General features: G+C 37.0%; 3 protein-coding genes across 9 annotated transcripts; 1 reads left to right on the forward strand and 2 right to left on the reverse strand.

The window, feature by feature from the left end:
• Window positions 1-787: 787 nt before the first annotated feature.
• Window positions 788-14,017, reverse strand: LOC133704914 (exocyst complex component SEC8-like). 2 transcript variants are annotated; one of them, XM_062129975.1, is made up of 27 exons: window positions 13,618-14,017; window positions 12,865-12,995; window positions 12,112-12,324; window positions 10,687-10,860; window positions 10,411-10,515; window positions 9,841-9,950; window positions 9,354-9,521; window positions 8,604-8,772; window positions 8,398-8,504; window positions 7,696-7,997; window positions 7,457-7,620; window positions 7,241-7,356; window positions 6,892-6,962; window positions 6,403-6,533; window positions 6,255-6,304; window positions 5,463-5,563; window positions 4,720-4,832; window positions 4,426-4,533; window positions 3,992-4,189; window positions 3,586-3,671; window positions 2,539-2,689; window positions 2,369-2,446; window positions 2,022-2,123; window positions 1,812-1,886; window positions 1,552-1,647; window positions 1,417-1,466; window positions 788-1,329 (listed from the first exon to the last, which is right to left on the reverse strand). In XM_062129975.1, the coding sequence occupies exons 2-27, from the start codon at window positions 12,904-12,906 to the stop codon at window positions 1,242-1,244; spliced, it is 3,168 nt and encodes a 1,055-aa protein (XP_061985959.1). In that variant the 5' UTR covers window positions 12,907-12,995; window positions 13,618-14,017; the 3' UTR covers window positions 788-1,241. The 2 variants fall into 2 exon arrangements, with proteins under 2 accessions (XP_061985959.1, XP_061985958.1); XM_062129974.1 differs by having other exon boundaries at window positions 6,889-6,962.
• Window positions 14,018-15,103: 1,086 nt separating this feature from the next.
• LOC133705406 (protein FLOWERING LOCUS D-like) lies at window positions 15,104-20,492 on the forward strand. 2 transcript variants are annotated; one of them, XM_062130591.1, is made up of 8 exons: window positions 15,108-17,143; window positions 17,423-18,184; window positions 18,290-18,335; window positions 18,452-18,576; window positions 18,991-19,078; window positions 19,383-19,754; window positions 19,846-20,034; window positions 20,150-20,492. In XM_062130591.1, the coding sequence occupies exons 1-5, from the start codon at window positions 15,466-15,468 to the stop codon at window positions 19,038-19,040; spliced, it is 2,661 nt and encodes an 886-aa protein (XP_061986575.1). In that variant the 5' UTR covers window positions 15,108-15,465; the 3' UTR covers window positions 19,041-19,078; window positions 19,383-19,754; window positions 19,846-20,034; window positions 20,150-20,492. The 2 variants fall into 2 exon arrangements, with proteins under 2 accessions (XP_061986576.1, XP_061986575.1); XM_062130592.1 differs by lacking the exon at window positions 18,991-19,078 and having other exon boundaries at window positions 15,104-17,143.
• A 2,293-nt stretch (window positions 20,493-22,785) lies between these two features.
• Window positions 22,786-24,660, reverse strand: LOC133706067 (uncharacterized). 5 transcript variants are annotated; one of them, XM_062131585.1, is made up of 2 exons: window positions 24,429-24,660; window positions 22,786-23,908 (listed from the first exon to the last, which is right to left on the reverse strand). In XM_062131585.1, the coding sequence occupies exons 1-2, from the start codon at window positions 24,524-24,526 to the stop codon at window positions 23,071-23,073; spliced, it is 936 nt and encodes a 311-aa protein (XP_061987569.1). In that variant the 5' UTR covers window positions 24,527-24,660; the 3' UTR covers window positions 22,786-23,070. The 5 variants fall into 5 exon arrangements, with proteins under 5 accessions (XP_061987569.1, XP_061987570.1, XP_061987574.1 ...); XM_062131586.1 differs by having other exon boundaries at window positions 22,786-23,905; window positions 24,429-24,657; XM_062131590.1 differs by having other exon boundaries at window positions 22,786-23,877; window positions 24,429-24,651.
• Window positions 24,661-25,083: the final 423 nt, after the last annotated feature.

Raw genomic sequence — 25,083 nt, forward strand, 5'->3', positions numbered from 1 at the left:
ATAAAGAAAAAAAAAGTTGAATCATTCCAGTTACACCATTACCAGTTGAGATTACTCTCTCATTTGGCACAGAATGGTAAACTGCCCATTGAACTAAAGCATTTTCATTGAAGAACTTGAGTTTCGAAACTACTAGTGAAAATCTGGAAGCAAGTGCTTGGCTGTTTTGAAAAAAGAAGAAAAAACAGGGAAATTGTCACCACTAGAGGTGGTGGTTGGATCTTAAATTGAATTTTACCAAGAAAATATAGGAGCTAGCGTCTACACCATTTCATGTCTCTGTGCTAAAAAGAAGAGGATAGGTTTATATATATATAGATCAACCAAAATCAAGAACTTTAATACTTGCAAAAGCATCTGGAGAAAGTCATTACCATAACTACATCTCTACTCTAACCTGGAGTTCCATATGTATCTTTATCTTCCAGATCTCTCATGACTAATAAATTATCCACTACCTCTTGCAAAAGTTTTTTTTTTTTTTGGGTAAAATATCATTCTGTATGATGATCTTTTCGTCCAATCATAATGGTCTTGGTAAGTCAGCTGAAATAAGAATTCAAGGATAGTTAAAAGGCCCAATGGAGCAGCCATAGTTTCTTTTCCAGCAAGAGCCCTAAGGATCTTAGATTACTACCAAATCTTTCAACGGTAAATCAACAGAGATCGAATGGCAACAAGCCACCAAATATAACATAGTAAGGTGTAAGCTAATCCAGTATGAAATGTGCTTGCGTGTATTGTCAAAAACTTTGCGGTTAACTTTGACCATCTCTCATACAGAGTATAAACAAGTTCGATGCCTAGCATTTATTTTATTTTATTAAAAATAATAACTAGACTTTCAGTGCTAAGAGGATCTGGGGAAAATAATAACATGAATGATTTACAAAGTAAAAAGAAAAATGCATCAATTATTTTTCTAGCTAGTACTCAACCCTGGTCCTCCTCTCTCAAACCCAAGGAAAGGAAAGACGTACAAAAATAATATTACTACACAAGACGCTACAATAACAAAAGCATTGACAAGCCCCTTACCTCTGCAATATGCCCCAAAAATTCAACGCAAAGTGGCACATACTTGGAAGGTGATATCCATGAAACTGGCTTTCTGCATCTGGCCGTATCCACAAACTTGAAACAAGTAAATTATCGGTTCTATACATTTGTGAAGCAACATTAATAATGAACCGCTTGGATTTTCACACAACAAAATAATCCTCCTCCCACCAATGAAAGAGTTAATGAGATAAAATGTACAATACTCGATCTTGTGCATCTGGGGGGGTTTCTCTCCCTGAGACGTTGACCTTTAAAAGGTTGATATACCTGCAAAATCAATGTAATGTTTTATTTAATTAATTTTAAATAAGTTCTTACCAGTGACGCAAGAGAAAAAGGGTCATATAAACTAACTCTGCAGCTGTAAACAAGCCCTCATGTTCTGTGATGAAAGCAAGCAAGGCCTGAAAATTCAGGAGATGGCAGCGATCTTAGTATGGATGTATAGAGATTTATTAACAAGAATAAACTATGTTTCCAGTGACTTGCCTCATATGGCATGTTTAGCAGTTCATAATATGTTCGGACATGATCTAATCTCTGCTGTACAGCTTCGCTATCAATTGATGGAATAGCTGCAAGGGCCTGTAAAATGCCAATAAAAATAATTATACCACATTTTTTTCATACAATCTAATGGCAAGGTGCGTTTCAACTAACAGTAGTCAATTCTTGGTATAGATATCATCGGGTTAATAGAAGGATGCCAGATTCCACAAATTACAAAATTATTATGTATTAAAGTTTACCTGTTCCAGCGCAATTGAATTTCGGCATATTTGTTGAACTCCAAAAAGGTTAATGGACTTCATGTCAGCCAGAGCCTGATAAGACATTGTGTTTCCAATTAGTAGCGTGGAAATGGAAGATAACAGGTACCTAGCATTTTAAAGGGCAAGGAAAAAAAGAAGAGAAACAACATCGAAGTCAGCCAAATTTTCAAGAGTAGAGATTCAAACCTTGATAGATGCACTTGCTGCGACGCTACAAATTCCACCAAATATGTAATTCTGCTTCGCTCCCGCAACAAAGGGTGCCATTTCCTCATCTCTACGTGTTATCTACAGTAAGGGAAAGAGATGTAACATTTGATTCCAAGAACATACAGGAAAACTGAAGAAATGATATAAAATTTGATGACAATAGCATTAAAAGACACTGAGCAAGATAGGTAAAATTCTCCAAAATATGCTCCATGCAACAATGTTTCATCTAAAAAAATTGTCCACACAAGCTGTAGGAGAAGATTGAAATGGACATCTACTGTTTAATACCAACATGCCAACCATACATCATTGACACTGACCTGTGCAGTGAGTGAAATAATAAAGTCATCTGGCTCTTCTGCATCCTGGTCCTCCAAGTACACCCTGTTGGTCATTTCCTGTTTGAAGATATTCCCTCAGAAGAGTTAATTTGAAAGATATCACTTCCAATTTAGGGATTAAATTCTTGGAATACACGTGTTTCTCAAACCTGCATATGGAATATTGTCTCCAACTGCATCTCTACACGCAAAACCTTTAGGCAGTCAATAGCCAATTTTCTATAATCATCAGCAAATGATGCTAGTGTCTTGCCCTTATCTGCTACTTGATTTGGTGATCGTGAGGTTATTTTCCCAAGCCTATAAATTAAACAAAATCTCACATGAGTTAATGCCTGGTATTTTCTAATGAATGGAGTTTTGAAAAACAACAATTTTCTATTTATCAGAATTGCATAAAAAATTGATCCCAGAGAAGATAGAAGATGTGAACTAGTCCCTTCTACAGTTGCACTTTATCGGTGACAAAAATAAACTAAAGTACTAAATTAAATACTACCATAGCAAGTGGCACGCCCAAAATATATGGAGATATTATCATGGAGATAAAAGGTAACAACAATGTTTACCAAGTGTCTTGAAGGGGTAAATCAAGAGTAAAGCTCATCTATTCGCAATTATCATCCTCTAAATAGGAAAGATAATGAGCTTTGAGAAGGGTTCTCCAATCATTCAAGTGCCTTCAATAGGGGTTAGTCAGACCCTTGCTAGTTCGAAGGTTCACATAGCCTGATCCCACAGAGCGCAAACACGAGGACATGGTCAATCAAGGAGTATTCCATGGGATTTTAGTTGTCATTTATTTTTGAGGCCCAGGATATGCCACAAAATGGTTGGCACCGATTGAAAGTTCACAACCAATAGAACACCCTTATCTTCATGTCTATTCCAAATAGGTATTCATGTCCTGATGACCATAAGTTCCAACAAAGGTTCACCCTTAATGTAGAAGGCACCTAATACTTCAATACAGAACTTGTATATAGCCACCAAGCATACTATAGCAGCTCAGATAATGAATTGCAGAAAAGGAAAGCATCAACGGTGTCATCAAGCCAAGAACAAAGGGCTAGTTTTGGACAATAGAAGATTGATGTTTCTTAATTGACTTCCTCATTTCCTCCTATTGCTTATTCATGCAACAAACAAAAAGAATACTAAAGCACACATTTATTGCTCTAATAAGATGAACTTGCCTTTCAATTGAGTCTGCAACATACTCAAGTGAATCACTAAGGGAAGCCAGCAAAATAAGCTTGTTATCATCATGAATTAGATTTTCCTGCAAATGAGACATGAAAGGAAAAGAAAATCAATTTGCATCTGTGATACAAATTTTAGAGAGAGTCCAAAGCAGGGAAGATAAACTCATCAACAAGACTCAATAAAGTTCAATTATAATGTCCACTCTTTTAGTCAGTAATGAAGGAACTGTCTCCAAAACAAGCACCTCAACCATTTCAGTACAATAGAATTCTAGTAATCTTACCCGCCCCTGCCACATCCCCACCCCTAAGAGAGAGCAATACTTTGTGACAACAAAAGGGAAAAAAATAAACCCCTGTAATGAAAAATACAACTAGCTGATATAATTACACATACCTGTTTGATAGGTCGCAGATTGAATAATAATTCATTCAATTCTGATTCGATCTCTAAAGATTCAGCATCTGAAGCACTGTTTACCATGTTTGATTCACCAACTGAATTTGGTAAACATGCACTTGATGGGTCAAATCGCATCAATTTCTCAATATCATGCCTTCCGATCAGCATATAGCTCTGCTTCTCAAGAACTGCCTGAAAGATAACCAACAAATTTAGCTGATGGATGCTACATGGTGACTACACAATACAAAAATAGGCTTATAGACACATGCAGAAATCATCTCTTTTCAATGTTAAGGAACAGTAACAACAAAGCAAGAACTTAATGCTTTCGAGAAACATAAAATTAGATGTTATTGTAAAAGACAGATTAAGCAAACAGCACTAATGATTCTTATGGTTAATAGGAAAAGAAAAGGGGAAAATGCCTCCATATATGATGTCCGACATCTTTCATATGTTCGCTCGAGGAAAGTTTGTACAAATTTCACAAGGTCACCAGCAAATTTAGGCATTGCTTGAGCCCAACCAAGCACCTGGAGTTAAGGATAAGTGTTCATTAGACGTCACAAAATCCAATACATCAGACCAAAACTAACTGACAGGAAACGTCAAAAAGCATTCCATAACATATAAAAGCATCACAGTCAAGATCTTCTCAAACCCAACAAAAATTGCACTTATTCAAGGAATGGCAAAATGGAAAGATAAGATATGCTTGCCTCTTTTGCCAAGAAATCAATAGCCAAAAGTCCCTGCAAGACAGGTCGACCTTTCTCAATTGATGGTGTATATGGAGCAACAGTGTGGGCCCTTGGACGAAATGCAGCTGGACCTGTGATAGTACTTCCAGAATTAGATTTTAAACAGTATAAACAATAAAAAAGAGAGTTCAACAACAGAGCAAATGAGTTTCAACAATCTCTTATTGAGCATGCATGTTCTCTCAGCATCATTAAAATTGGTCAAGGTATTTAGATTATCATGTAGCTTATTTGTATTCCATGCCCTTGAGCATAAAAAAATAAAAATTTGGGATCCAATTCAGGATTTTCCTTGGAAAAGGCCTCAAAAGCTGACTCGACAAGGGAAACCCTTGAAATCAGTGCCCCCCCTTGTTTGTTTGCTTTAGAGAGAGGAGACCTCCATAAGCGATTTGAAGCTCTTCATTGGGAGGAACAGTTTATTTTATTTTTATTTTTTTCACAATGCTAGTAAAAAATAAAGTTCTTCCAATTGTCCATGTGATTTCGGCACTCAATCTATTGTCTTACGATCTACTGACACTGTTGCATCTTCAAACAAATATATCTGCTGATGGTATATTAACTTGAACAAGAGAAACCACTCAAGGGAATATTAACAAGTGTATGATGAACTTAATTACTTTATGAAAAGGTATATCATGCATTATTAAACAATCAACACAGTGAAACTAAATTTTGGAGCATATAGAAGAACTTGCTTGATATAGCCTGCTGTACTCCCTTCCGGTAATCCACAAACATAGTTGGTAAAAAATGATCTTTCACAAAGTTCTCCACGAAAGCTAGCAATCCATCATTCCTGCAGTTTTTTAAGCAAAGAGTACAAAAATCACATCAGGATCCCCAGAGAGTCTCTTAGACAAAAAAACACAAATAACAACATAAAATAACTGTGCAGCAATCTTCGAAATCAAACATTTGATTGAGCTTAATATACTATGGTCAAGCTCTAAACAACCAGGAGTGCAAGCAGCACGAAAAGTTCCACTCTTCATAGTTCAAAATAAATAAACACCACAGATGCCCACTCATTGTGATCACCTCTAAGCAAATGTAAAACAAAAAGAACTACCTAGGTAATGATGTAACGAGACCATACTCAGGTCACGTTAGCTCACTTTGGCTAATTTGAATGCCAACAACCCCTCTGCCCCTTAACAGAAATGGTATCAAATACAGTGATTCTGTTCTGTAGTTGATTATGGAATGAGAATTTGGACAAACTATTCAAAGAGTAAAATTTTGGTTGGAAGGTGGTCAGGCATCTTCCCTGCCTCCACAATTTGACTTTGGCACGTTACTTTCATATAGTGCAATGTTTGAATTCAGCCAAATGATGAATAAAAAAGGAAGTTGGAACACAGAAAAATCTAAAGAAAATTTTTGGCCCAATATCTACACTCAAATATGCATGGTGTGGATCATGCAATGTGACCTTTGATTGCATATGCACGCCACCCAACAAGAAGCACAGTGGTTTTCAAGCTTACCCAAGCTGGGAATACTTTTCCGGCAGCATTGAAGCAACCTTATCTGTAAACTGCATAAAAAAATCACTTTAGACAAGCCCAACAAGATAAGCCTTGAACACTTAATACGTTTCAAGTTTGACACTCTGGTTCAATGTCAGTCACTAACCTGAAGAACAGGACGGTATACAGATGCTGCTAGATATATGCCTTGCTCAGGCAAGACAGCAGCAGACCCATAGCCTTCTTGTAACACATTTGGACCCTTCCTGTTCCATCCTTGACGAATGAGATCAACACCTGAATAATTGATAACATGGGGAACCATGAAACTTATGGATTAATCAGACAGGAGCCCATAGCCTATGAAAAACAATTCTAACAACAAAGAAAATGATTGAAAAAAAGTTAACACAGATGAAAACTGAAGCATAATTGGGGATGCGGCCATTGCATCATTGGGGCAAAAAACATGAAGTCACCAGTGACTGTTTTCTTCTAAATCAAGATGAGAGGAGAGTCCCTACTACTATAAGATTGTCATCTAAAGCATGGTTTCAGTAAATTCTAATAAATTTTCAACGGGCCTAATTTCAAACTATTCAAGATTGTAACAAAGCAGAAACAACAGCATTACAAAAGAATGAATACCAACTACCTTGGTTAGGAATAGATATAGTTGCATCCGTAAAGCGAAAAGCAAAGGCGAGCCCATCTTCTGACCCATCCCTGTAACACGTTAGAATTGGCAGGGCATTACTATACAATCTTTCTGAAAAAACAAAACTGTTCAGTTTTTTTTTATATATTAAAAAAGAAAAGAAAAGAAAAGAAGAATATTTCATTCAAAGAGAATGAAACATGATTACATGACACAAGAACTAGAAAATTACAAAATAGGAGCTTTTCTGACTGGTTGAAAGTGACCTAAAGAAACCCCCTTATAGACCCAAAAGAAAATGTATCATAAAGAAGCAAGGAACACTGTAAGAATTAATGTTACCCACTTTTTTCCCTTGGAAGGGACCTTGCTCGCCAGTCTAGCAGTTTGTACAGAAGCATCTGCAGATGCAGCTTCAGGAGTAGCTCGCAGAATTTCACATATGAGTTGTTGGCATTCACTCTTTCACACAATTATATAAGGAAAACAATAAATAAAAATGAGCAAAGGTTTACTACCAGAAAATAGACATTCAAATGCACTGACTTCATTCATCAAGTACCTGTAAGACTGTCAAGGAAAGGCCAATACTGTAACCTCCAGTGACTTGAGATGCTTCAGAATCTGGGCTCCAATTTGCATCTGATGTCAACGACCTTGGTGTGTTCATGTCACCATTCTGAGCAGTTTTTACTTCCAGAAGCTCTCCAACAATGACATGATTCTCTAGACCAACAAAGGTGTCAAGGGTAAATGTATTTTTTCAAATCATATTAATAAAGATGGCAGCCAGTAGCCTACCAAATATTTGAACAACAATGTCCAAAATTGAATCAAGAAGCTCTTTTGCAGCAGCCTGTGCTTTCCCTGTGGGAGCCATCACTGGTGAGACAGGGCTTACTGCCAATAGTGTCCGTGACAATGACATCCCATTCTGACACTTCTGTTTTGACAACTGGTAGCTTTCTAGTTGTCCTTTCACAGAATGAAGACCTCTGGCTTGGGCATTTTGGTCATTGCTAGACCTTGAAGAGTTGACAAGTTCTGAATGAGCTTTTATCTTGGAAGTGATGATGTCATGAATTGTAGGACGCAACCTTTGGCTGTTGAGAAAAAAAAAGGGCAAAGAATGTCATATACTCTCTCCAAGCACTAACTAGTTCTATATGAGCATGAATAGAATTGTAAGATGACTTAAACATTCAATAAGACAATGCTTCTTTTGGTTTTGTATAACTAGACAAGGAACATAACCATGCCAATAATGTATACAAGAAAACTGAACATGAGACAGAACTTCCCTTGATAAATGTTGTTCAAATACATATCCGGTCATTAAAGGGGAAAGGAAGAAAATAAAATAAATAGCATAACAAATTCATGCCATACACATGGGTGATCATTACTAATTTAGTATAGTTGCAGATATGAAGACCACAGAAATTGGATTTTTTCCCCTTCAGTGGAACATAATACATGAAGTGCACCAGCCAGATAACCAACCATAATATTGCACCAGCAGCTGCAACTTTGCCCAGCATGCAGAGGCACTCAACCATGGTCTGCAAATACTTCACATGAAGTGGAGCATCACTCTTTTTAATAATTTCCTGCATGCAAATGTAAAAACCAGCACTTCATCCCAGAGAAAATGAAAATAACCACCACAAATTCAACACGAGTGTGGTTTTTAAGTATAATGTTCATACAATAAATTCATCTGGAGTAGAATTTGAAAGCCAACTTGGTATTTGATGAGAAACAATTTTAATGTCCTTCATGTTCCCATTGCCACCATTTGCTCTCATTGATCCAATGTGCCCATCGGGTGTTGCCTCATCAGATATATCAAGATCCTCATCAGGACCATCAAATGAACTGTGAAGGAAGATAGACATGAATGGTCAGAAAATAATAACAAATAACAGCTGATCACTACAAAATAAACACTTAAAAAAATCTTATACATATCCATGAATGCTGAATCTTGAAAATCTTCACAATTTGCACTTCTATTGAAAATATGAAACCAATTTGAAAACACCCCCCAAAGTGATGGAATGAGAATAGCTGAAATGAACTGGAAAATTTTGCCTAAAGGATATTGACTTCATAAGTGACAATTAATAAGCAGGAAACAAAGTGGCCACGATAAAGCTATGAATTACTCAATCTAAAAGTAACCAATTGAAAACTTGAAAACTTAACTAGAACATCAAAAGGCATATGGGGTCCAAACAATTTGACTTGATGATGTGAGCGAGCATTTAAGAGATCAGGAAAGCACATGATTGTTCAAAGGAGGAACAAACACAAACAATCTATTTCTAAACTTAGGAATCATTTCTCATTTCATAGACATGAAAAATGGAATGTCATGAGTAAGAGAGAATTAATGAGCAGGGGAAGTACAAAGCAAGGGGAGAACAGCACTGAATTATGAAGAAAGTTATTCTTACCTTCCATCAATAGAGCTTGGCCTGTATGATCCATCAGCAAAGCTATGATTGTCACCTTTCATCAACTTCGTTCTTCGAGATAGAGATTGTGAATTGCTCATAGTAAAAGTAACAGCTACGGTAGTCGGCAATTCATCATATCTCTCATGCATGCTTGAGGCAACTGAGCTGCAGAAAATAATCAAACTAATATAAGGAAATTCAATTGCAGAAAAAAAAAGGTCTCAAATTATAGCTTGCATTAACATTCAAAAGATCAACAGTTCCAGCAAACTTAAGAATCACAACAGAGAGAGAAGCTTTCTTAAAAATGTCATCACTTTTCTTTAACATTATAAAAGAGAAGCTCCCAGTATAAAACACATGATCTATGTGATATAAGCAAGAACAAGCATCACTCTCCACACGCAATATAGGAGAGGGTATAAATTGGCAAACAAAAGGCAAATAAAAATAAAGCACAAAATGCCATCAAAATTCTATTTACCCATGTTCTCCCTTGTTGTAAAGATGTGCATGCAAATCCTCCAAAACTTTATAGAAGAGAACTCCTCGCAGCTTTGTCAGCTCAGATCGCACATCTTGAAGAGCACCAACCTGAGAGACAATAATCATAGTAAATTCGAAGTTCCCAAAATACCAATTACATGACATATTAAGGTCAAGTCAGCAAAAAAAAAATAATAATCAAAAACATGTACAAAAACCCCATGTTGAAATCCTGAACCAGTGTTAAGCGAAATTTGACCTTCATAGAAAGGATATTGCTTCCATACCTCCAAAAGTATTGTATTACAAGTCAAACAAATCTCAAAGCTAGATTTTGACAATTATAACAAGAATGGTGCGTGATAAAAAAACATTTGTTGGACATCCATAATAAGCAGTGTAGAGCCAGTAAATAATCACCAACAACCTATGATGTCCTAAGTCACCACCATCAAATCTAGGAATCGGAAGCAATATGAGATAAAATAGAACTTTAACTTAAACCAAACAAACAATAAAGGACATGGACCATTCTCATGAGCTAATTACAGGAAGTTTGACAACCCACCGTTTGAAGACTTTCTCGCTCAAGCATCAATGATGAGTGAGCATGCAATTGAACTGCTGCATAAAATTGCTTTTCAGCAATGAGTTTCTCAATACGAGCCGGAACCTAAGCCAAAAAAAAAAGCAGCAGTAGATTGGTTCTAGAACATCAAAATACGTGACATGGAAATAGTTCTGCCATGAACACTGTTATGCTAATGAATTGTAGCGTGGTAGTAGAGCAAATCCTTTCATTATGCAAATCATTTACAAAATCTGCTGGGAAATTTAGACCAACCTTAGCAATGCCTTCAATTTGATCTAAAAGAGAGATTATGTGTCGTAGTGTAACAGACCGATACCACAACTGATGCAATTGCTTATTCCGGTTACCAAGACGTTTCTTTGCTTCAGCCAAATCAATCTTTAATGCAGTGATACTTTCAGCAGATTCACTGAATAACCGCAAGATCTGGAAGAAAAATTAAAAAAATGATAATCAAGAATAGACACCAGCTCTTTTTTGTCAAATTCCAGAGAAGTGAGATATATGATAATCCTTTATGAGGTTATGAGTAAATCTAGTCCCATGGAACTTGTGATGAAATCATCACAATCTAGCATACAATTTCACTCACTCCTCCTATGGACGATCACCCTCAATTCTTTATCAACCAATCATTTATCACTTTTTTTTATGAAGAAGCATTTGATCAGGCTTTTACATCATAAAAGGGAAATTTTAGGAATAATACAAGCAACAATTTAGAAGAAAAAAGTGAATGAAGTTAGGAATTTCTTGATATAGAAATAGGTAAAAACATATAAAAATATGTAATCTAAAGCAACTGAGTGGCCATTATAACAAGGGGCAGCTGGATCACAATCTTCATCTGTGGGAAACAAGTCTGGAAACATGTTTGGCTAGAGAATTGTTATTTTTGGATGATAAACTTTGAAAATCAACAGCTTCAACAGTGAGAAAGCTACTGATATAAATTTTACTTGAACATCTACTGAAATCAACAAAAAATTACTATATAATGCACAAATTTACCTAAAACATACAGTTGAATAATTGAACCATGGTCGGGAGGGAGCTTAGGAGGTTTATACTAGAACCCAAAGCGAAATAAAATTGTTTGGGAATGAACTCGAGATTCAGGCAAATCAATGCAGTCAAATTGTATCATATGTAGTCAGAAGGTAACGCAAACTACACACTCTATAGATTTTACATCTACATCCAATCTGAAAATAAGTGAAAGGAAGTTGCTTTTTAGCAGACTTCTATTGCATTCTTTTAGTTTACATCAGGGTTGCAAAAAATAATCCTTGGTCATTGACATGGCTCCAATCTGTAAAATAGTGTATACTTAAATATGTGGTGTTTTTAGAATAATACCATTAAAAAATTGTTGCAATTTCTTTAGTATGATCCCTAACTTTCAAAGAACAATTTGCATTAGAAGGGGACAACATTGATATTTTATAGTATGATCCTTGTCTTTCAAATCATAACATTCTACAATCTGAATTATGAGTGAGAAACATTGATATTTTATATGAAACTGATCTAAGGAATTTGAAAAAAAAAAGAAAGGAAGAAAAAAGAAAGGAAAACAATTATCTTTCGCTATCTTGGATACACAGAAGCAAGAAAATTGATAAAAAATAGAAATAGGCATGTTTAGATCAGCATATAGAAAAATATTTAAGAAACCTGAGAATAATTTTGAATTGCTTTATTGAAGCCACTATGATAAGATTGCACAACTTCATCGACGACATCCTCAACAACATCACTTTGCTCCTTCAAAACTTGGGCTTCAGCTTCGCGATCTTTTGAGGTTAAAATATGGACAACATGAGGCAATGAGTCAAAACGTGCAGCAGCCCAACTCTCATCTATTCTTGAAAGCTCTTCTCTTAAATACTGTTTTTTACCAAAGGAGCAAACCAGGGGAATGAGAAAAACAACAACAGGATGATAAAAAGGAAGATGACAATAAGCTACATGACATTACTGAATGATCTATATGATTACATGATTAACAATTTGATATGAAGTTGCTGTCACTTGACACAAAATCAATCATAGAAAGACCATCATGAAATTAAATACAGTATCTTTCCACATTAACACTTAAAGATGCTTGACAACCCTTAAATTGTTTTTGCGAGATGCAGCACCATCTACTACTGCAAGAAAGATATACATATTGTGGCAACACACACATTTATGATTCATCATAGGCTCTTATCATGCAATTTATAATCACATGGCAGTTTCATGCCAAAATAACACTGTCAACTTCCAATCTAATAATTCTAATCAAGATGTTGAATTAAAATCTGAAATCCACTGCGCAAACCAAAACTCTGGCTAAACAACAGTTGTCGATGCACATTATAAAATAAATATTGCATTAAACTTCTACAAAAACACCCCAAAATAAACAAATAAATGACTCACTGCTTTGTCAGAAGGAACAGGCAACCCATCAAAAATCCCCATCTTAATCCTTTCACTTCAACTGCAGTTTTACACCCAGCTCATCCCAACAAGGCCCTTCATTTTTCTTTTGGCTCTTGATGATTCAGTCTCTAAAAATATAAAATTCAATAAAATGAAATGACAAAATCAGTCAAACATCCGGCAATTTTCTCCAACACAGTCAAAATGAAATATTCTCATTATTTCATAACCCATAAATATAATGTTCAACTAGTCTCCTTCAGATACCCAATAAAAGTTACAAAAACAATAATATATAATTAAGTTGAGATATAAATATATTGCATTTTTTAATTAATATTTCTTAGTTTCTAAGGAATAGTGTGTAAAAAGTCAAAGTTGAATGCTCTCCGAATGCATAATTTGACTCTTATTAGCTGTTGAAACATAACCAATACAAGTAATCTTTTCTAAGAAAGTTCTACTCCAAAGGACATCGCAACCTAATTGCTGATTTTTTATTATAAAAAATCTATTAACAATTTTTTCGACTTCATTCAGAAACAGCCGTCCTAAAAATAATTTAAGAAACAAAAGATCGATACAGAAAGAGAAGTGTGCAGCATTTTCTCAGCAACCAAACAGATAAAAAGAAGTAAATGCCAGATCCAACACGGTGAACACTAATATCTCATCATTTTCACAAAATACAACAATAAAAACCCTAATTAAGCTGAATATTAAAGAAATTAACAAAAGCAGATAATTTACCAAAACAGATTCAAAAAAATTCACGAACAGTAGATGATAACAAACTCGAAATAGCTGATCAGATTTGTGCTTTTCAATTCGAAAGAAGAAAACGACGTCGCGTTCGGATGATTGACGGTTGAATAAGAGCGAAGTGGAACGCGGACATGGAGGTGTTCCTATGAATAGGCGAAGGATGGATGCGGATAGCACATTGGCGAGACCGAAATATCGGGACGAATCGCCGGTTTAGGAGGTAGTGAAAAGGATGATCGGTTTGTTACTGTTGTTGATACAGAGAGGAAGACGGACAAGGAAGGAGAACGTAGTCGAAAATGAAAGAATGCTGTATATGGCTTTTGGAGGTTTTTCCTGCTCTTGGCTGGCTCTGTAATAATTTAACTTCTATTTCTAGGAAAAAGGATGGAGCTCCAATTATAAATATGGATTTTTTTCATCTGGAATAACTACAAGTTAGATATTGAAAGTTTAGATATTGTTTCATACCAGTCCATGGATTTTGAAATTATGTGACTATGACACTAGGGTATTATTAATGGCTCAATTTTGTCCCTGTGTTTAAGGCATGTATTTGAATAAAATATTATTTAAAAAATATTTAAAAAATATATTGTATCATGAAAACAAAATAGATAAGACATGTATAAAGATTTATTTATTTAAAAATATAGTAAAGATTGTTTTTCAAATTAATTTTTATTTAAAAATATATTAAAATAATATATTTTTTAGTTTTATAAATTTTATTTTTAATATTAACACATTAAAACTATATAATAATACCAAAAATATAATTTAAAACTAAAAAATTTTAATTTTTTTTAAAAAAACTGCGAAGCGAAACGGTTTCTAAATTAAGTGGCTTCAACATTCAATTCAAGTCCTCTCGAATATATTTGTTACCAAAAAAAAAAGAAAAAAAATGAAGTACAGAAAATAAATAATAAATAAAGTGGTTCCAGGCTCAATACTTCAGGAGTTAAGGTTGTTCGGAAGGGTTTTTACCAGATACGATAAAAAAAATTTAATGTACACTCTATTTAATGAAAAAAAAAAACCACCACAAGTTTAAGCTGGATGTAGATGGCAGTTCGTGTAGCAATCCAGGCAGGTTGGGTTTTGGTGGTCTCCTTAGAAATGAGGCAGGTTCTTGGTCAATGAGTTTCTCCGGCTTTGCTGGGGTCGGCACAAATCTCTTGCCAGAACTGCAAGCTATCAAACATGGTCTTCAACTCTCTTGGGACCAGGGGTTTACTAAGATTCTGTGTTACTCTTGACTTCATGATGCTGCTATTCGACTCATTCGAGAAGACAGTATAGGGTTCCATAAATTTTAGCTGACATTATAAGGAGCTGATGCAGAGACCATGGGTGATTGATCTTCATCACACGCTCAGGGAGGGGAATTCCTGTGCAGACTTTTTAGCTAAACCTGGGGCTAAAAGGGTAGAGCGTTTTCATATTTGGGAAAGCCCCCCGCCTGGTAGGGGCCATTTGATTCAGGCTGATGCGATGGGTAGTACTCATCATAGGCAGTTGTTCTGTTTTCATTTCCACTGTATAAAACAAAAAGGCCACCGTAAAAGCATAAAATTTGCTTTTTTATTTATTTTTTCTCATAGAAAAAAGAGTAAATTATATCTCCCCTCACCTCTATCCCAAGCACATCTGTATCTAGCCTCAGATCACTATCAACGAAACGTCGTTCACAAAGCAATCCAGTTCGTTTCAAGAAATTAACTATTACACATCGTCATCCACCACGCTATCAGCTGCTTAACCACCGCCACCGCCACACTAACCTCCTTCACTCTCTCCACAACCACCAACAACTAAAATCGTACAATCATGAACCCACCAATTCCAACGCCCGAAGAATTCTCCTCCCTCCCTCTCGAATTCATCCCCTTCCTTCCTCTCCCTTCCCAGACCACCCCTAGTCCAACCCAAAACCAACCCGCACCAGCACCAGCGCTTCCTGATCCCAACGCCTTCCTCTCCTTCCCTATTCCCAAGAAACGCCGCCGCGGCAGACCCCAAAAGGCCCAAACCTCCTTTCACTTCCCCCAATTTTTCTCACAAAACCAACACCAAAAACAACCGATCCCCGATATCTCCGAAGAAATCATAGTAATCAACAAAGATCCAACGAACGAAGCCGTGATCGGTCTCTCTGCTGGATTCCCTGCTGATTCCTTAACTGAAGAGGAAATAGATGCCCGTGTGGTCACCAATATCGGCGGAATCGAACAGGTTAATTACATTCTAATTAGGAATCATATAATTGCGAAATGGCGTGAGAATGTTAATGTTTGGGTGACTAAAGAAATGTTTCTTAATTCCGTGCCGAAACATTGTCATGGGTTATTAGAATCTGCTTATAATTATTTAGTTTCGCGTGGGTATATTAATTTTGGAGTTTCGCAGTCAATAAAAGAGCAATTTCCCCAGGAGGATACGAAATCAAATGTGATTGTTGTTGGGGCAGGATTGGCAGGGTTGAGTGCGGCGAGGCAGTTAATGAGGTTGGGATTTAAGGTTACGGTTTTGGAAGGGAGGAAGCGTGCTGGTGGGAGAGTTTACACGAAGAGAATGGAAGGAGGAGCCGGGAATAGGGTGAGTGCGTCGGTGGATTTAGGAGGGAGTGTGTTGACGGGGACATTGGGGAACCCGTTGGGGATTTTGGCGAGGCAGTTGGGGTATTCAATGCATAAGGTGAGGGATAAGTGTCCGCTTTATAGTGTGGATGGGAAACCAGTTGATTTGGATATGGATATGAAGGTTGAGACGGCATTTAATAGGTTATTGGATAAAGCGAGTAGGCTCAGGCAGTTGATGGGGGATGTCTCGGTGGATGTATCGCTGGGGGCTGCATTGGAGACATTTAGGCAGGTTTATGAGGATGCAGTGAATAAGGAGGAGATCAATTTGTTTAATTGGCATTGTGCTAATTTGGAATATGCGAATGCAGGTTTGTTGTCAAAGTTATCATTGGCATTTTGGGACCAGGATGATCCGTATGACATGGGAGGGGATCATTGTTTTTTGCCTGGAGGGAATGGGCGGTTGGTTCAGGCTTTAGCTGAGAATGTACCAATTTTGTATGAGAAGACTGTGCATACTGTTAGGTATGGGAGTGATGGGGTGCGGGTTATTGCAGGGAGTCAAGTCTTTGAGGGGGATATGGTGCTGTGTACAGTTCCACTTGGGGTGTTGAAGAGTGGGTCGATCAAGTTTATTCCTGAGTTGCCACAGAGGAAGCTTGATGGGATAAAAAGGTTAGGATATGGACTGCTGAATAAGGTCGCAATGCTTTTTCCTTGCGTGTTTTGGGAAACTGATCTTGACACATTTGGTCATTTGACTGACAATACAAGCTCTCGAGGGGAATTCTTCTTGTTTTATAGCTATGCAACTGTTGCTGGTGGTCCAGTCTTGATTGCTTTAGTAGCAGGGGAAGCTGCACATACATTTGAGAGTATGCCGCCTACAGATGCGGTGACCCAGGTTATTCAGATCCTCAAGGGTAATATATTCAACTTTTCGTTTGAAAATATTGTTTATGTAGCTTTCTCTTTTCTTTCTTATAAATCTCTGCAATTTCTAGAATACCACATTTGTGTGTTAGTTGCAAACAGTTGGAGTAGTTACATCATTATGCATGGTCATTTAAATTGGCTTTTTTCCTTCAATGTCCGGTAGCATTGCCCACTGTAATTGTCTGTTTCAAGATGAAAAGCAAATCTGAATATTGAGTAGATGATTAAATAATATTTATATGCGACTCAAGTTTGAACGCGTGCAGGTATTTATGAACCACAAGGAATCACTGTCCCTGAGCCTATCCAAACTATCTGCACAAGATGGGGTAGTGATCCATTTACTCTTGGTTCTTACTCTAATGTTGCAGTTGGAGCATCAGGAGATGACTATGATATATTAGCAGAAAGTGTGGGAGATGGGAGACTTTTCTTTGCTGGGGAGGCCACAATGAGGCGGTATCCGGCAACCATGCATGGAGCTTTTCTCAGTGGGTTAAGAGAAGCTGCAAACATAGCTCACTATGCTGGCGCTCGAGCCTTAAGGGTGAAGGTTAATCAGAGCCCGTCAAATAATGCCCACGCTTGTGCTTCCCTTCTTGCAGATTTATTTAGGGAGCCAGATATAGAGTTTGGGAGTTTTTCTGTTATTTTTGGCAGAAATAATCCTGACTTGAAGTCAACAGCAATTTTAAGGGTTACATTTAATGAACCACGGAAAAAGAGTCAGGAAAGTTCTAGGCCAGATCAACACCATTCCAATAAGCTCCTTTTTCAGCAACTTCAGTCACATTTCAATCAGCAACAGCCGCTTCATGTGTACACTTTATTATCAAAGCAACAGGTGCTTGAGCTGAGAGAGGTGAGAGGGGGTGATGAAATGAGGATGAATTATCTCTGCGAGAAGCTAGGAGTGAAATTGATTGGGAGAAAGGGTTTGGGGTCCACTGCTGATTCACTTATTGCTTCTATTAAAGCCGAGAGAGGTGGTCGCAAAGCTTCTGCTACTTCTTTAGGTCTAAAATCAGGTGAAAATGATGAAACATTATTTGTTTACTTCCTCTTTTCTCCAAATTATTAGGTTAGTCTGTTATGTGGAACTTGAAATAACGTTTTACTTCTTTTTTGGAAAGGGATGTCAAAACTACAAAAGGGAACTTTGAAGCGAAAATTGGTCAGGTTTGTGTTGATTGAAGATGATTTATCATCATTGTTTCTTTTGATGTTCTAAAATTTTTCTTATACCATTTGACTGAGAATTTTCCCTGTTAACTCTTATTACTAAAATCTTGCAGGAGGGCTAAAATAGTGCGCAGCAGCAATAAGCCTGCTCCTCTGCCCAATTCTAACATGGTTAGTGCTAAGGCATCCGAAGAAATTCGGACAACAAATCAGGCACCTCCTGAAACGAGTAGTGCAGGTAAATATCAAATCCTTTTAGTTTTATAATAAATCTGTTAGTTTTGGTATAGTTGGATGCAAGGTGGAAGTGAATCGTTCCTGTTCTGTTTACTCTTTACATGCATATTGAGCCTCTTCTTCTCTTGTTATGTCAAGTTAATATAAATGCCCTTTCATCACTTCATACTAACATCAATATAATCTATCCATGTCCTATATAATACGATGACTTTAGTTCTTGCACTTCCATTGAGAGAAGTGACATATATTCTCTAGAACCACAGAAGGAGCTATGGAATAATACACTTTTTTACACTCCATAGAAAGGGTTGTAAACTGATGCTTTTTTTTCTGTCCATATTCATTCATTAGTATTGTTTTCTCTAACTATTCTCATCATGGAAATCTAAAGTAAATGCTTCAATTTTGTTAGGACAAAGTCAAGTATACATGTTGAAGAATGATCAGACAGCACCTCCATGATGAGTGTCTAGGATGGTGAACTATCTTCTACCACCAAGGTTATTTTGAGAATTCCTTGTGCAAGTTAACTTTATGGTTTCTGATATTGTTTTTCATCACGTCTCTTGGTGCATGGCAAATGAGCACTCATTTTTCTTGATGATTACTAGGTTGAATGCATTTTAGTGATACATGTTTCTGAATTTTATTTCAATTGATGCTACTTGTTCTCTCTCTTTTATGATAAAATTGAAATGTGTATCAAACAAGATTCAATACCTTGTCTGTGGATTTGATATTTCTATCCCTGTTTGGTGGGGAACTCGCTCTCCATTTTGAATGTTTTTCTCTGATGTGTTGCAGAATTTGTTCCTTCTTTCTTCTGAAGTAGTCAACTAGGGACGCTGGAGAATTCTGTACGTGCTATTCCCAACTGTTGAAGATGCATGTTCCATGTGCAAAAGCACTAGGAGTAATGGATGGTGTCTGCAATGAGAAGTGAAAATGGCAGTATCTAATCAAACAAGATGTCATCAATGACTCCTCATTCTTCATCACTGCAGTCATTTCTCAAAGACTGCATAATGAATTGGAGCTTTATGACAAAGGCCAACAGTTTGGTCATGCCTTGGAGAGAGGCAGTGCCCCTGAACTACCCACTTACCATGAAGCTTGTCCCTAAGCCAACTGTGGTGTGGAGAATGTGTCCTTATGGAGGAGGTTTTATGAATCCAGGTAAATTGGTTATGTTTTTATTTATAGTTTCCAAGTTCAATTCATCATTATTTTAAACAGCACAACTGTATTGTGACATGATGGAGAGAAGATTTTATGATGCAAGCGCTAGTCACGGTGAAATCTGACTTCAACTTCCTCTATCACAAAAGCACAAGATATGATCATTGATGCTAGACCTTAATCAACGTCATAAAATTTTTTATGATGAAGACTGCCAGTAAAGGCCTGTGTACTAAACTTGGTTGTCAGTGCAGACTCGTGGCCAGATTCAGATCAGGTACTAGACCCTGTATCGTCAATGTCAAATTTTTCTCTGACGTTGAAGATAAGATGGCCGTGTAATGGTTTGTAAAAATAAAGGGAAAAAAACTGATTAAACTTTGCCTTTTCAGTTACAGGATGGACAGCTTGTTGGCAAACAAATACAGGAGAAAAAAACCGAGCTTCGGTTTCCATTGTGCTTTTAAATGCATGCAAAGGTAGTGATCCTCTGGTTAAAGGTTTTAGTCCATCCAGTTTCATCTTGGGTTCCGCCTGTACTTTGTATAGGAGGTCGAAGTGTATTTGGGGTGGTTTGACTCGTTCATCCCGTCCCAACTCTAGCTGACTGGTTATAGCTGTTGTCATGGCGAGAAAATTGATCAAATTAGCCTGTATGTTATTATTTTGCAAAGGCAATGTAAGGATATTGGAATTGGAGGCAAATGGATCAATATATTAAATTTCAAGGGATTACATGCTTGGTTCTTCAGAGCGAAGTCCACCGGACAGACTTTGTGATAGACCTAAAGAACAATTTGATCTTGAACTTGTCTGAAATTCAATGGTAGCTCTTAAAAATGAATTCATGTATTTCATTGGGCAACACCATTGGCAGGGAATCCATCTTCCCAGTCCTTGATTTTCCAAACAAAGCACTCTCCAAAGCATAGCTTTAAAGCTGACCTGGGGCAAATTCCTTGTCATGGGTTTGGAAAAAATAAAACATCTTTTTGAACAAAAAATTTAAAAAAAAAAAATCAAGCATTCTCTCGTGTGATTTAGGGTGCTGAAGGGTGAAGTCTTAGATTGCCCTTAGGTAAGAGAGTTTTGGGACGTCGAATTCTTTGACTAGCCTGTTAAACTGTATTGGTCTCATCTCTAAGCTTCTTGAATATCCCTGGGTTGTTGATTAGCTCTGCCATGACCCATTGCAAGGCTACCGATGTTGTGTCCTTGTCCGTGCCTGCACAAAATGTCCTGAGATACAGAGTTTTTTCCCCCTTGGGTACATAAAAGAACTATAGCAAGACAAGAAAACTATCTCCTGCTATAAAATAGCACCACCAGCTAAATGAGCTTGAAGAGCATCCACCAAGATCGGCAAGGGGAGAAGCCCAAGTTTGATCCAAAGCAAGCTTGCTATAAAGGAAATCAGCACACCGATTACCCTCATGTAGCGTATGCAAGACCCTGAATTGAGGAATGCCGAGAGAAGCAGCCTCGCATCACTAATCAGGTGAGAGCGAGGGTGGTAACCAGCTGGAGACGAAGAAATAAACTGCGTGGTTTCCAGACTATCTGACTCCACCTCCAAATGAGCACATCCTATGGAGAGCGCCTACTCTAAATCACTTTGCAGAGCTCCAAGTTCAGCAGCCATGATAGTTGTGCAACCACTATAACCCGAGAAACTCATAATCCATTTGCCAGCATGATCACGAATTAACCCTTCAACACCAGCATCGCCCGAAGCCCCAAAAACACTGCCATCCATATTAAGCTTCCACCAATCACGAGGAGGAAGAACCCAAGAAACAAAACGGCAAGCAGATGAAGCTGTACCCTCTGCATCCCATGAAAAAGCTTGAGAATAACCTATAAAGCTGCTTGACCTAATACACTTGATTCTATAATGGAGTGAATGAACCTTTAATCACTTCGTTGTTTCTGGTCTTCAACATAACCCAACTATGATAATAACATGTATCAAGATCATATATTTATATATAAATAGTGGAATAAGTTTTTGATGTTAAAAATAAAATTATTTGCTTTATAAAAATTTATTTGATTGGTCCCATGTATTTATTTATTTCCTTTCCGTTCTTTTCCTTAGCCTCTTTTTTTTTTTTTTTTACGAGTTAATGCATTCAGCAAGAAATTCGATCGTAGTAAGATTAGAGTATCAAGAATTTCACTGGTGTCATAAGTCCATATAGTTAAGAAAATCTCTTCTTGCAGTTTCTGAATAATCCAAGCTAGAAGTCTTCGTGAATATTCACAACCGTGTACAAAATTGTGTGTGGTTAGGATTCAATCCACGTATACTTCAGGACGGATCCCACCATAGAAAGGGTGCTTATCCAATCGCAGAGCTCTCTGCTAATGAAGTTCAAGACTCCTAGAAGATGATCAAATCTCTTCGTGCAAAAACATAACCAAGTGATGATCGATCTCACTGTACAAGTTTATCACCAGAGAAGACTCAACTATCGTCAGAATATCATCAACTGGTCTTGCTGACATGATCAACCTCCACTGTTACTTTGTTCATATTTGCATATTTTGCGATGGTTTATCTTATCTATTTATGCCAGCTGGAGTCGGCTGATTATTATTCGATCTTGCTTTCAAGATCAGATAAATAGGGAGAACTAAGCATTGATTCAAGCGTATTACACAACCGGGAAGAACCTGTCAAGATCCCCAACCCCCCCTCCTCACCCCAGGTGACAAGCAGCTCCAGTTTTGCACGAAATGTTTGCGAACTTAGGACTCAAGGTATCTTGCCTAACACTACTGAAGAGACAAATCTGGACAACAAAGGTGAACATCAACATCTCAAGGGTGTTTGCAGATGTGCCAGGCTTGAGCAATAACCAAGATCGTATTCGTAATAAATGGGAGCTGGAGTTTTCCCGCGGGATAAGTTCCAAAAAATACAGTACAATTTTGGAAATGTTTAGCTTGTACCAGGAGTGTTGCTGGAAGCAAGCATGCACGCATAAATCCTGCTTCACAAATATGATTTTGCTTTTGGGCGTACTAGGCAAAAAAAGCATTGCCAAAGAGTTTACCTTGTGCAGCAATCATACAGAAGATCTCTCTTGTTACATTTAATTACATAAGAAAACAGAAAAAAGTTAATAAAAGAAACCTGAGACGCTAAACCTATGTGAAACCAACCAAAACGAGACAAGTATTTTTGATGAACCGTGTAATATAACTTCCAAGCTCACTAAGCACAAACAACAGATATACAAGCAAAAGGTTTTTTGAGAAGCAATGGCATTGGACATGTTCGATGAAGAAGAAGGAAAAGCCACCTGCATCATTTGCTCCATTGCACTTTATCTTGGTTGTCAGCAGTCCTTCTCAACCACTCCTCTAGCTTGGCTTCCTTATCAGCCTGTAAGTCATTGTAGTTTTCTGCTACCAACAATATATTATGAGGTGGTGAATTTACACCAACCTGATCCTTTTCTTTATCTAATTCTTGCTCGTCAGCAGTTAGACTGGACAAGGGCAGTTCATCAAGTTCTGCAGCAGGCAAAGATGAACTAGAGATACCGACCAAGTGTGATGGATTGGGATAAGACAATGGTTTTTCTGCCCGGTTTGTGGTTGATTCTTTTGAATCACGTGGTGGCCACTTGAAATTGCTTGCCCTTTCTTTGGCAGATTTAAATACAGTTGAAAAGTAATTGCTCGTTCTTTTGCCATCCTTCTTGGCATCATCTCCATTACGACCCCAAGTGCCTGGTCCCCATGAGCTGGTTCTTCCCATCTGGAAACCCGAAACTGGGCTATTCATTAATCCTCTTCTTGGTTGTTTAGCTGACAATATTGCTAAAGATGTCCTGATGTCTCTAATCATCTCATCAGCAACAGGGAAACCACATTCTTTCATTGACTTCACCACGGTGATAGAATCATCCAAGTCTTCAGTGTGCAAATTTGTTTCACGTGACTTCTCCACAACATTATTCTGGAGCCTAATGACATTCGGAACTGCATTCTGAGTATGCTGCTGAATATAGAAAAGCCCTACCGAGGGTTCGTTCGCCACATACTTGATCATCTCAGCCAAGCTTTCAGTTATCTCCGCAAAGCCATCAACCATGGAGAATCCATGCATCTTGTCAAAGCCCAGTGACAGTTCATTACTGCTTTTGTCACAAATTACAAATGCAACTGCTACTCAACGTGGAGAAACAAAGAATTCAAATGAAAAGGATATACTAGTACAACAATATCAAATAGTTCTCTAACACATTCTTTGACCATTGAAGATTATTTCTTCAGTTGATTTCCACTTTCTCTGCTTCAAGTTAAGAACTTCCTCGTCACATTTAATGCTTATTTCACCAGTGTTCATGTTTTCTGTGCATTGAATTGCATATTACAGCTCATTCTTAATTGAGAAATTAAACATCCCATGATTTTCCCACTAAACAGCTTCCAGTCAAACATTTTCTCAACAACGCACGACACAACACGAAAATCGAAATTAAACCAAATATCAGACATTTAAATCCAATCCCACGTGAGAAAATCACAAGAAACAAATCCCAGTTCTCATAACATCGAATTATATCAAATACATACGGTTCAGTAAATGCAATCTTTGAGTAGATAAAAAGAATTATACCCAGTGAAAACAAGAGAGGGAAAGCGAAAATCACTTACAGGAAGACCCAGGAGTGGAAAATAATTACAATCTTCAGGTTCTTGTTTCGTGAAGTTAAATCTTTCCAACTTTTCTTGTAGATTCGGCGATGGACCATAACAGATTGAAACTTTGCTTGATGCTAGACAATATTTTAGCTTCGGGGGTTTGATAATATAAGGCGTCGGTAGGAGTGGAACCAAAAATTGTCAATCTTTTTATCTGTTTCTGACACAGTAGACGACATGAGCCATGAAAGACAAAAAAATTTTGTTTCTGAGTTTGTTGATGGATAAGATTTTTTTTGTTTTTAACAAAAAAATAAAAATGGGAGCATATTTTATTTATGGTAAATTATTAAACTCATTACTCTCTACTTATTAGAACGAAAATAAGGCCATCTCTCTCATATTTTAGGTTTTAGGTTAATTAGTGTCTTCTTTTAAAAAAAAATATGTTGATTGTCAAATTAATTTAATATATATTTAATATTTTGATGTATGTAATTTTTAAAAGTATTTTCAATTAAAAATATATTAAAATAATTTTTATTTTTTTATTTTTAATATTTGTGCTATGCTTTTGTTTGGTATTATCACATCTTTCATCCAAATTTAATCAATAGTATTCACGCTGTAAAGGCTTTGGAAATTGTTTTTGGCATGTGATTTGAGA

This window comes from Populus nigra, chromosome 10, assembly GCF_951802175.1.
Source record: "Populus nigra chromosome 10, ddPopNigr1.1, whole genome shotgun sequence".
Classification (NCBI taxonomy): domain Eukaryota; kingdom Viridiplantae; phylum Streptophyta; class Magnoliopsida; order Malpighiales; family Salicaceae; genus Populus; species Populus nigra.

Bases quoted from the DNA above. Each gene is read 5' to 3' on its own strand.
- LOC133704914 (XM_062129974.1), bottom strand. From the start codon at position 12,906: ATGGGGATTTTTGATGGGTTGCCTGTTCCTTCTGACAAAGCA. The intron at 6,305-6,402 runs GTTAGTGACTGA...TTTTTTATGCAG, and splicing joins TATACCGTCCTGTTCTTCAG to TTTACAGATAAGGTTGCTTC. The intron at 2,447-2,538 runs GTTTGAGAAACA...ATCTTCAAACAG, and splicing joins AGACAATATTCCATATGCAG to GAAATGACCAACAGGGTGTA.
- LOC133705406 (XM_062130591.1), top strand. From the start codon at position 15,466: ATGAACCCACCAATTCCAACGCCCGAAGAATTCTCCTCCCTCCCTCTC. The intron at 17,144-17,422 runs GTAATATATTCA...GAACGCGTGCAG, and splicing joins GGTTATTCAGATCCTCAAGG to GTATTTATGAACCACAAGGA. The intron at 18,577-18,990 runs GTAAATATCAAA...CAATTTTGTTAG, and splicing joins TCCTGAAACGAGTAGTGCAG to GACAAAGTCAAGTATACATG.
- LOC133706067 (XM_062131585.1), bottom strand. From the start codon at position 24,526: ATGGTCCATCGCCGAATCTACAAGAAAAGTTGGAAAGATTTAACTTCA. The intron at 23,909-24,428 runs GTAAGTGATTTT...TTGTGACAAAAG, and splicing joins TTCCACTCCTGGGTCTTCCT to CAGTAATGAACTGTCACTGG.